This window comes from Nicotiana tabacum, chromosome 5 (genome assembly GCF_000715075.1).
Source record: "Nicotiana tabacum cultivar K326 chromosome 5, ASM71507v2, whole genome shotgun sequence".
NCBI lineage: Eukaryota > Viridiplantae > Streptophyta > Magnoliopsida > Solanales > Solanaceae > Nicotiana > Nicotiana tabacum.
The window spans coordinates 74,657,136-74,669,500 of record NC_134084.1 but is presented as its reverse complement, the minus strand read 5'-3'; the positions used below and the strand labels follow the sequence as shown (position 1 = coordinate 74,669,500).

General features: G+C 36.6%; 1 protein-coding gene across 3 annotated transcripts; it reads left to right on the top strand.

Annotated features, from left to right (window-relative positions):
- Positions 1-3,010: 3,010 nt before the first annotated feature.
- On the top strand, positions 3,011-9,340 carry LOC107774946 (uncharacterized). Of its 3 annotated transcripts, none has more exons than XR_012709578.1 (3): positions 3,018-3,155; positions 4,587-6,727; positions 8,471-9,340. XR_012709578.1 is itself a non-coding variant. In XM_075253684.1 (2 exons), exon 2 carries the CDS (start codon positions 4,623-4,625, stop codon positions 6,567-6,569), a length of 1,947 nt encoding a protein of 648 aa, XP_075109785.1. In that variant the 5' UTR covers positions 3,011-3,155; positions 4,587-4,622; the 3' UTR covers positions 6,570-6,845. The 3 variants fall into 3 exon arrangements, 1 of the variants encoding a protein (XP_075109785.1); XR_012709579.1 differs by having other exon boundaries at positions 3,073-3,209; XM_075253684.1 differs by lacking the exon at positions 8,471-9,340 and having other exon boundaries at positions 3,011-3,155; positions 4,587-6,845.
- The last annotated feature ends 3,025 nt before the right edge of the window (positions 9,341-12,365 follow it).

Here is a 12,365-nt window from a genome sequence, read left to right as displayed (position 1 = left end):
AATAATAATTTCAACTAGGCATGTAAAGGCAATTAACAAGTAAGAGGTAAGACAAGCAAAGTATGTGAAGATAGATTAATGATGATGAATATAACATATTATGGTAACTCAATTAAAGGCAAGAGGAGAATCTACATAGCTAGAACCGATAAATTATCACATTTAGCCCGTATACACACTCGTCACCTCGCGTACACGGCTTTCACATATCATAATTAATACAAAACAATACCAATCTTAAGAGGTAATTTTCCCACACAAGGTTATTCAAGACACTTACCTCAAAACATGCTACTCAATCCACTAGTAAGCCCTTTCCTCGATTATCTAACTCCAAATGGCTCGAATCTATCCAAAACAATATATTATAAATATAAACAATAGGAAACTATTATAAACAATAAAGTTACGATCTTTAAAGAGAAATAAAAAGTCAACTCAAAAGGTCAACCTTAGGCCTGCATCTCGAACCCGACCAAAATTACAAAATCCGAACACACATTTGATAACGAGTCCAACCATACAAGAATTACCCAAATCTGACTTCAAACTGCCTTTCAAATCCCCAAAATTTAGCCTAAGAAGTTTTCACAATTTTCCCCAAATTTCCAACTCAAATCACTAATTAAATGATGAAAATAATAATGGATTCATGAAATATAGCCAAAACCGAGTTAGAATCTTGATTTCCTTGAAAAACTCTCGAAAAATCGCCACAAACTGAGATCTCTAGGTCCAAAAATAAAAATGAGATCAAACCCTCGAACTTAGCCTTTTTTGCCTAGTGAATTCAGATCTGCGAACCCACAGTCGCATCTGCGGAATTTCCATTGCAGGTGCGGTTCTCACTAAAGTCCTGAGATTTCGCTTCTGCGGAGCACTTGCTCGCACCTGTGAGCCCGCTTCAACGGAGAAATCGATTGCACATGCGGTCCTGCCCAAGGCCATTTCCAAAATTTCGCTTCTGCAGAAGAAAAGTTCGCGCTTGCGGAGGCGCACCTGCGAGCCCAGACCTGGGCTGCCCCTTTCTGCTTCTGCTCTTCACCACCCATACCAGTGAGTCCGCACCAGCGGCTATTCCCACCGCAGGTGCGATGACACCAAAATGGCTGATGCTTCAGCAAAATGATCAAGTCCAAAATTATTTCGGATGCAATTCGAAACATACCCGAGGCCCCCTTGACCCCTTCCGAATACACCAACAAGTTTTAAAGCACATAACGAACCTACTTGAGGCCAAAAATCACATAAAACAACATCGATTCAATGAATTGCAACCAAATTCAAACCTATTGAAATTATAAACTTTCGACTTCCATAACTAACGTTGAATCATACCAAATCAACTCCGATTGACCTCAAATTTTTGCATAAAAGTCATAAATGACATGACAGATCTATTCCACCTTTTGGAATCAGAATCCGACCCCGATATCAATAAAGTCAACTCTCGGTCAAACTTTTCAACCTTCTAAACCTTCAACTTCCTAACTTATGCCAATTCAAGTCATGACCCACGAGCATCCAAATCAACATTCAGACATGCTTCTAAGACAAAAATCACCATACAGTGCTATTGGAACAATCAAAACTCTATTCCGGAATCATCTACACAAAAGTCAAACTACGGTCAACTATTTTAACTTAAGCCTCCGGCTTAGGGACTATGTGTCTCATTTCACTCCGAAACTCACCCGAACCAAAACCAAACACTCCCGGCAAGTCACATAACCATAATACAACATAGTGGAGGCAATAAATAAGGGATCAGAGCTAAAATACTCAAAACGACTGGTTATATCGTTACATTACCCCTACCCTGGGGGTAGAGACGCTATTTCCGATAGACCCTCAACACAAGAAAAAAAAGATAAAAATAAAGAGATCTCAATAAGTTATGTCTCCACGAAAAAAGGTGAATCGAAATAATGTTATTATCGACAATAGTTTTACATATAATGTTGCTGTTAAAGTAATGCAACACGATGATATTCTTGAGCCAAAATCTGTCGATGAATATAGACAGACAAATAATTGGCCACAATGGAAAGACACAATTCAAACGGGATTAGCTTCAGTTAGAAAAACACTTGATAAAATAAGAAAGTTCTATCTTCCTCTCTACATCTCTTGTCTATTTTCTTATTTCATATTATTACTTTGAGTTTAATTTTTATATATATATATATAAATAAAAGATTATACCTCATTATTTCATATTCAGTCTAATAAACAAAATATTTATCATTAAAAATATATTCGCCAAAAAATTCTATTGTCGTTTAATCTCAATATAATTCACACATTATAATCTTTGTATAACTTATTCACAGACCAAATCAGCCATAACCATTCACAATTTAAGACTCCACAGATAACAGGAGCAAAGGTCTAGATTTGACAAGACAAATAAAGTGATTAAATTTTGGTTAGAAGAAAAATCATAATGAATTTACGTCAAATCACCTGAAATTCTTCTAATAGCGTGTTTGGTCAAATTTTAAAAATTAGCTTATTTTAAAAAATATTTTTTTCAAAAGTACTTTTGATGAGAAACAGTTTGTGTTTGACTAATTAATTTGAAAAATACTTCTGAGCAGTAATTATCATTTGGCCAACCTTTTAATAAGTACTTCTAAATGTATTTTTATTTAAAAAAACACTTTTCAAAAGTGCTTTTGGGGAGAAAATATTTTTTTCTGGTTCAGCTTCGATTCAAAAATATTTCTTTTCTTTCAAAAACTTGGCCAAATACTTCCACTTTGAAGAAGCTTGGCGACACAAGCTATAAATAAAATAATAAAAAATCTGATCAAAATTTTATTTATTTTATTTTGAATTTTAACTAACTTAAAAAGGATAAAAGAAACACTCACAAAAAGCTGTAATTAATTGTTTCAGTTGATAATTGTTTCAGTTGAAACAGCTCATGAAAATAATTTTATTTTTCATCTACAAAGCAGATGTAATTTTTTTACAAAAAGTTCTTATATTCGAATTATTACCAGTTACCACTCTAAAGATTGGGCCAGTCATTGGGCGAAGACTACAAAATTAACCAAACGAGAAGCTGTTTGAGAGAGAGAGAGAGAGAGAGAGAGAGAGGCAAAGTTGAAGATTAACCTCTACAGCTGAGCCTGAGAGGAGAAGCTCAAGTAAGAAAAAAGACTTTCTCAATTCTATTTTCGATTTTCCCCAACTTTCTTTGGGTAATTATCTTTTCGTCCCTTTTGGATTCCCAATTTTTCTTTCGATTAGGAAACTATTATTCGTCAATGATAAATTGTAATCGTTTTTTGTATGCTGTTATCCGTTGACTGTTACATACAATTGGGTAACATTGGCTAATGTAAATGTTCAAAATTTCTGATATCTTACGAGATTTTTTGCATATATATCTGAAATTGTGATATGGGTATTGAGCAAGATTACTTTTTGTGATCTGGGTTTTCAACAATTTTTTTTAATGTTTTAATTAACATGATGTAGAAAAATATCACGTTTTTTTTTTCTTGTGACTTCTGATGTGGGTAGGTGCGTCTCCATTTTTACTACTGAGTTACACATTTAATTTTTGCCTGTCGGTTTTATAAAGATCTACGTGCTGTTGTTACTTTTCTAGCTGTCAGATCTCTTGATGTCTTGCTTTGAAAGATGCTTCAAGTTTCTGCAGTTCTATTCTCAAACTGTAAATTAAAGTTTTAAGATTATGCTATTATGCTCTCAGATATTTGTTCAGTACATTAAGATCTTTTTCTTTTCTCTGCTAAAACATCATCTTTTGACAAGAGGGGGTTGCTCGAGTGGCTGAGCCCTCCACCTTCAACGAAGAGGTTGTGGGTTTGAGTGACCAAGGTGGAAGTTGTAAAAAGGATTTTTGGCACATGGGAGTAGGGATAATGGGGGTCAACAAGGACAATAACTATGCCTCAGTTACAAACTAGTTGGGGTCAGCTACCAAATAAAAATAAAAGTGAAAATAAGTTAAATATATATAAATATTAGCAATAAATAATAATATTAGAAGTTCTATAACACGACTAAATCCCATTTCCCACTAGTAGATATCACATATATTGATCATTTTCTTCTATTATGCCCTATCTTTGGCGAAGTCTGCATTTATCCCAAGAAATTGTAGGTTTTTTGAAATAACATGTAACTTTAGGTCTACCTTATCCTCTTTTATATGAATCGGTGCATTTGTAGGTCAAGACTTGGTCAAACCATCTTAAGCGATCTTCTTTCATTTTATCCTCAGTGTGTGCTACTTGCAGCTCTTGTCAATGTGGTCAATTTTACTTTTATCTAATCTTGTATGACCGTACATCCATCTTATTATTTGTATCTCCACAACACCTATCTTGTGGATATGTTGGACTTAGCTGCCCAACATTCACTGGCAAAAACATAGCCAGTCTTATAAAAAGAATAACAGAATTGTCTGCATTTCATCCTTTTTCCATTAATGTCCATATGCATTAAGACTTGTGAATATTTGCTGCAGATGGAAATTCAAGTTACTTTGTTTGTTAATGTTTAAAGTAATGAACTTAACTATCATCTATTATGCCTTTAAAAATCAGGTGGTGTTTCCTAATTTATAGTCTCAGTTACCGTTGATGGATCCAACAGCAGATGAGCAGTTGGATTATGGTGATGAGGAATATGGAGGAAGCCACAAGATGCAGTACCATGGAGGTGGGACAATTCCCGCACTAGCAGAGGATGAAATGATGGGTGAAGATGATGAATATGATGATCTTTACAATGATGTTAATGTTGGGGAAGGTTTCCTACAGCTCCAGCGGTCAGAGGCCCCAGTTCCGCCTGTTGATGCGGGAAATGTGAGTTTTCAAGATCAGAAAGCTAGTTTTCCTGATGCAAAGGCTGACGGTATAGGATCAGATGAGGCAAAAATCCCTGGTGTTGCAACAGAAGGGAAATATGCTGGCACTGAAGTCCGATTCCCCGAGCAAAAGAGTGGACCTGTAGTTGAAAGGGGAACTGAACGACCGGCTGATGCTGCACAAAAAGGAAGGCCTTTAGCAATGATGTTGACTCGCGATTCTCAAGTGGGAAACTCTGGGTACCAAGGATCCATACAAACGACGCAGAAAATTGGAGCTGATCCTATCAATATGCCAGAGAAAAATGCCAATGAAGCTACACCATTGGTGAATTCTGGTGTGGGTGGATCAAGAGTTGTTACGCAAATGCCAACTAATCAACTGAGTTCAAGCGGGAATGTTAACATCAATAGCCCAATTATTAGCGAGACTCCTATAAGGCCATCTCTGGAGAATGGCAACACCATGCTTTTTGTGGGAGAGCTGCACTGGTGGACTACTGATGCTGAGATTGAGAGTGTGTTGACACAATATGGAAATGTAAAGGAGATCAAATTCTTTGATGAGAGAGCTAGTGGCAAGTCTAAAGGCTATTGTCAAGTTGAGTTCTTTGACCCAGCTGCTGCAGCTTCTTGCAAAGAAGGAATGAATGGTCATATTTTCAATGGGCGAGCTTGTGTTGTCGCGTTTGCTACTCCACAAACTATAAAACAGATGGGTTCTTCATATATGAACAAAACTCAAAACCAGGTGCAGACTCAACCACAGGGGCGAAGACCCATGAATGAGGGAGTTGGTAGAGGTGGGGCAAATTACGCCCCTGGAGATGCAGGGAGGAATTTTGGAAGAGGTAGCTGGGGGCGTGGAGGGCCGGGAATGCCTAACAGAGGACCTGGGGGTGGACCAGTGAGGGGAAGAGGAGGCATGGGAGCAAAGAATATGATGGGGAATCCTGGAGCTGGCACTGGTCCTGGTGGAGCTTTTGGGCAAGGACTTGCAGGCCCAGCATTTGGTGGTCCTCCTGCAGGTCTAATGCATCCTCAGGGCATGATGGGTCCTGGTTTTGATCCTGGTTTTATGGGTCGAGGAGCTGGTTATGGAGGGTTTTCTGGTCCTGCGTTTCCAGGGATGATTCCTCAATTTCCAGCTGTTAATCCTATGGGCCTTCCTGGGGTGGCTCCTCATGTCAACCCTGCTTTCTTTGGTCGAGGAATGTCTGCAAACGGAATGGGAATGATGGGTAATGCTGGGATGGATGGGCCTCATCCAGGAATGTGGACTGACACAAGTGGAGGTGGATGGGGAGGAGAAGAACATGGCAGGAGAACTAGAGAGTCCAGTTATGGTGGTGAAGATAATGCATCAGAATATGGCTATGGAGAGGTTAGCCATGATAAAGGAGCCAGGTCAAGTGCTGTGTCCAGGGAAAAGGAACGTGGATCTGAGCGTGACTGGTCAGGCAACTCTGAGAGGAGACATCGTGATGAAAGAGAGCATGACAGAGAGAGGTATGATAGGGAGCACAGATACAAGGAAGAAAGGGACGGTTACCGGGACTATCGTCAAAAGGAACGTGAATCAGAATATGAGGATGACTATGACCGTGGACAGTCTTCTTCGAGATCCCGTAGCAGATCCCGAGCAGCACAGGAAGAGGATCATAGGTCTAGATCAAGAGACACAAATTATGGGAAACGTAGACGTGCGCCTTCTGAATGATCTGATCTATCCTGTCATGCATCTGTTCCAAGTATTTTATAGGACTATGAGCACAATCAATAACCTTTCGAGATGTCCTTCCTCCAGGTGCTTGTATGCAGTGGCGTTCTTCCTGTTTGTGTTGGTGCTGATACTCTGTGGTTTCTGGATTTAAAGAAGTAAGTCAAGTATTACTAAGGTTGCAGGAAGTAGATAAAGGTCCTTTTATTCTACTCCCCATAAACATGATTTGATACAGAACTATTTGTGCTAAGATTATGAGTACCTTTACTAAAATACTCTTATGAGTTTGCTGGTTTGAGCTTTCTAATTCCCAGTTACTGATTATCTTCTAGGTTTTATAATCTCATAAATTAGCTCTTTGGAGCTGATTAGATCTTCTTGTTTATTATCTTAGAGTTTGCCCTTTTGTGTATGGTGGTATGCTGGTTAAGTTCTTTCAGTCACTTAGTTATATTTACTTAAGCCAAAAGCTGAGAAATTGCCTTTGATTCATGATGCTTGGCTTTTCAATCTGCTGCTCATGTGATTTTTAAAATGTGCTCTTTTTATTCTTTTGTTTGGATGCACTTAAGTGTTGGCTAGGGGAAGGAGGTTGTCTTATCTTGGTTATTCATTTCTAAGCTGCTAGACCTTGTTTTCTAGGTATGCTTGTAGGTATTATTTCTTTTGTATTCAAACTTAGTCCTTATTTGTTTATCCGTTCGGCGAAGAAACTGAGTTTTCATGATAGTATTTTTCGACTTTTTTGTGAAATTAATGATTCCAAGTGTGGTGGTCCTATAAATTGGTTGTGCCATGGCTGTTAAGTGGTATAGTGGTGCTTATATGTGTGGATCTTCCAGTATTATTGATGTCTGCTAGCATAGATGATTTGTGAAGTTGAAGTGTTTTTAGTTGTGAACTAGTTAGGGAGTCAGATATGTTGTGCTGGTAATTTGTACAAATCCTGTCTTGAGTAATTATTTTAGCAACTTTAAATCTATGCGATACTAGTTCATACATGTTGTGAGCTTCACTCACTCCAATTTCTGCTGCACTCCTAGGTGATTTTTATGAGCATTTTCAGCTAAAATAAAATCTCATTGGTCAGAGTACTGATTTTATATGGCGGAGTCATCGGTTAGCAGACAATTTATTACATGTTAGTCTTTTGTGTGTAATAACCGGGAGATCTCCTGTTAGTTAGGTCTTTTGTGGTTTCTTTCTCTGTGTTAAATCAGCATTGTTGCTGCAAAGATTTATTTCTTTATTAGTAGTACCATTTGGAGGGCTTTAAGCAAATTTCTTCGTACCTTGTCTTAACACTACCTTCAGCTCCTCCTCCTGACCCTAGAAGAGGATAGGGGCGCCAACTTATAGATCCTTCACGTTTTCAAGCTGGCCTTCATATGAGTCTATGTAAAGGATTTAGAGCTGAATTTCTCTGTCCTTGGTATAGCTAGAAGAGTCTATAAATCTGCATGGTGTATAACTAAAAAACTGAGTAAATCTGCTTGGTCATGTTTGTTATATTGGTATGGTCTCGTCTATTCTTGAATGACATTGATTCGGCAAGAAATGCATATACAGGCATTTCATGCTACTTCTAAGTTCTAATTTTGAACAGTGTTGAACCTAGTAGATTATTTGCTTGAGGTTATAGTATTTGTTTGTACAATTCTTATCTGTAATGTGCTAGTTCGAGAGGGCAAGATTATTTAAGTTGCCCGCTTCCTGAGGCAGTTAAAGATCATTTGCATGGAGCTGATTTTTTCCTTCTTTCTTTTTGGTTCAATGTCCATATTAATTCATCTGTTTACTGTTATGGGCATCTGTAACTAACACAGTCATATGAGTATTTGGGTTGTATCATTTCTCATGAGTATTAACTTGGAGATTTCTCTAATTATCGTATTCAGGGAGCCGCGAGGCAACTGTCTGTTTTTCGTGACTAAGTCAGCATATTTTGGTTATCTGGAGGAAGATGAGTTAAATTGGACAAATGTTTGAAAATGCTAGTCTCTGCCTAGTGCCTAGTGTGCCCGGGAAACATTATTCATATTGGCTGTAATTTTTGTTTTTTTAGCATAAAGCATTGCGAGCATCCAATTTAGAAAGGGATGTATCAGCAGGCCCAGCAGTCTGTAAAAGCTCTTTTTTTGGAGCTCTGTATTGTAAATCTTGTAGCAGGTTCCATAATGTGTAATGTTTCATGCACGTATCACTTTGAGCTTTGTAAAGATGTAATACCAAGTCCGCTGAGCACTTGTTAAGTATTTTGGGTTTGTACAAGTAATGCCAGCCTAGGTTAGGTGTTGTCAGCTAGCAATTTTTGTATAGAGTAATTTTTTGTTGTAACCGAAATTTAGGTGATTGCTGCAACATTTGGAGGAGTTGTATAGACCGCAATTTTTGTTCATCGCAATTATTCTGAGATGAGTTTAAAATACTAGAAGATGCATTCAACATGGACTACGTACTTTCCAGGACACAGATAATGACCGCTGATTGCATCTGTAACTGCCTGTAGGCCTGTAAAAAGTTTATTGTAGTTAGATCATGTGCCAAGTGTAAATTTTTGTTGTAATATCTGAAAATGTTTGATTTTCCTTGCTTGTAACTTAGTCCGAGAACTTGTATAGGCTGTATATAATTGTAACATAGTCTGAGTTAGGAGTTAGAAGCTGTGAGTTCAAATGTATCAAAGGGGCCGGAAACAGGTACCAGGTTCCCATTGCCTTTAACCCGTTATATTTTAATACTAGCTTACCAAAAATCAATTTCTCGTCTATTTTTGCTTTTAGTTTCAGTTAAGTGCATGTTACTTAAAATAGATTGTAACTCTGATGTTGAAAGTCAGAGCAGCCGAGACATCCTTTAATCGGCCTGGAGTTTGATGTTTCACCAGAAGGTGTAAGTACTTAGATTTGATCAAAGAAGCATTAAGAGATCTGTCTTGCATTCATTTTCTCTAGTATCCTCATTCTATACTATATCTGCTGCTTTTTAACTGCTCTGAGATTTTTCCAGTTTAGTTAACCATGTCCTTCCTCTTGGCAGCTTTTCTTGGGGTATTTAGTGTTTATGCTCCTCACCATTTGAACAGGGTATTTTGGTTCATATTTGACTGACATGAGCAAAACTGAAATGACATAGACAATGTGATTGAGGCGTAGTAGTAGTTGTGTTTGTTGGTGGGGGTTCCCTATTTTGGTTCAATGAATTCTGTTACCTTAATTTTATTTAAGTTTGGCATGTTCTTTTCTTTCACTTTGCCTGTTTGGTTGTGTTATTTTGATTTTATAAACTTCGTTGCTGAAAAGGTTGATTTGCTTCCCACTGAAACCTAAAGCTGTTTGATAAATGGATTGGTTGTTTTATTTTGGCGTTGGACTTTCATTATTTTTCATTCTCTAAACCGTTTTCCCAGGTGAAAATAGCACAGACTAGCCAGTTTTCGGATTGGTAATTGAAAAATAGCCAGCGTTTGTATGGTCATTATAGCCACTATTTTGCTGCAACATGGAAAGTTCTAGCATAATATACTGGAGATTGGTGCATTTGTGTATGAAAACTTTCAGTATATTATGCTCACAGAAAGTTCTAGCATAATATATACTGAAGATTGGAGCATCTGTGTATGAACTTCCAGCATATTATGGAACTCAGTATATTATGCTGGAATATTTTTCTGATTTTGAACAGTGTTTACGTTCAGATTTATCTTTACATAAAAAGTGGCTAAATTTTGATTACTTTTGAAATTGTGGTTATTTTTGAATTACCATTTATAAATCTGGCTATTTTGAATTTCACCCTTTTCCCGGGCCCTTTGTAAAATATGAACCAAAATATTTCCATTTTGGACTAAATAATGTTGAGAAATTTTCATAAAGCACTATCTTTTAGTAGTAATTAGTCATTTATAGATATCATTTGCTATATTATGGATTATAGATACCTTTTGTGTGCTTATATGATGTATTTGATGTATTTAAGCTATTGTATTCATGAATACAGTAGCAAAAATAGGCGTGAGTCAGGGAAGTCCAGCTAATCAGTTGTTGTATTCGAGTGTATTCGACTGTATTCATGGAGTGAAACATGGGATTACAGCTGGACAGATTATTGTATTCGACTGTATTCACCGCGTGAAATAGGGTATTACACTGTTTTTAAAACGGAAAGTGAATCAATTAACATAATAGACTCCTAATATAACTCAACAAACTCAATTATAACACACAAATTTTGTATTTTCAGTTATAAAAAAGATTCTCAACCGAAAAATACCCCAAAAACATAGCAATCTTCAGAGAAATTATATAATACATCTGAATACATAAATTATATTAATTGAAAAAACATATGAATACATTCATGGAATATAGCGAGACAGTGAATACAATGAAATACATGGAATACAATATGATACATTGAAATACAATAAAAAAAAGACAATGAATACAATGAAATACATAGAATACATCGAGATACATTGAAATACAATGAAAAAAAGGTAATAGACTCTTCAAGTTGCTCAGCCCCAAACTCCGTCGTGTTTGTTCAAGAGTAACCCTAATGTCGTCTCGTCGATAGCAGATTTCGAACCTAGCTATACGAAAATTTTATTGTCAGCCCCAATTTATTGTTTATCTTCTTATCCAAATGTTTAAAGGTCACTGCTGGACATATTGGCACATATTGTGTTTCTAAAGTTGCAGTATCTTACGCTTCAAGCCTTTGAATTTGGTGCACTGTGTGCCGATAGAAACGTTTCTTTTTCCGGTGAGTTTCAGAGGCATCGTCGTCGCCGCTGCTGGAGGTAAAACTGCCTCCGGTGCCGTCATATTCCATTGAGGATCTTTACAGTTTTACTGGGAGAAAAGAGAAATCAATAAAACCTTGGATAAAATCTAAAAATTAAACTTACCCTAAGCACTTGTATCGGCTCTAAAACAGTGATTTTAGAGAGAAAAGAAATGAGGAGTGATAATGGCAGAAACCTAGAGAATTTGGGTGGGAGAAGAGGTATGAATCGTGGGTTTGTGGGAGAAGAGAGTAAAGTGTATGCAAAAAGAGAGAGAGAACGTGGTTAGTAAGATTTACGGTGATTATGTGAGAGAAAAGACTAAAAAGGAGAGAGAAAAATATTATTTAGCATATATGGTGCCTTAAATGTAGGATGTAACTATAATTAGATATTTTGCTATAAAGGATAAAAGGTATTTATAGGATGTAATATTTTAAAATGGTATTTATTTAAAATAAATAGGGTACTAAGCTTTTCTATAGGGTGTAAAATTTCCAATAATGTTTGACAAAATAATATTTTGTCCAAAATGATAGCTTAGCTAGAAAGATGTTCGCAAGGATGGTTTAACGAGACATAATACTCCATAACTATCTCTAAGTAAATAACAAACAGTTCCGTATGAAAAAAAGAAAGAAAAACTAAGCAGTCTAGTAAAATTTAAACCAAATAGGTTCTTAATATATATTCATCGAAATTAACAATTTGTTAGACTTCAAGAATGAAAATTGAGATGATGCATCCAAGAATGTAACTTAATCAATGGTGACTTATTACTGAAATTGAGGTTCATATCTTTAAGCCAATCTCTCTCGTGTCAAAGTAGAGGGGGTGTTTATATAAAATCATACTAATTTATCATGGTTACAATGTGATGTGTTTATCAGGTTGGTGTAAACATTTAATGTAGGTAACTTTTTACCCGGAACAACTGTCCCTTTTATGTTACACAAATCATGAACTGTTTGCTAACGCCTATGCATTAAGTTTAGTAAATTTAA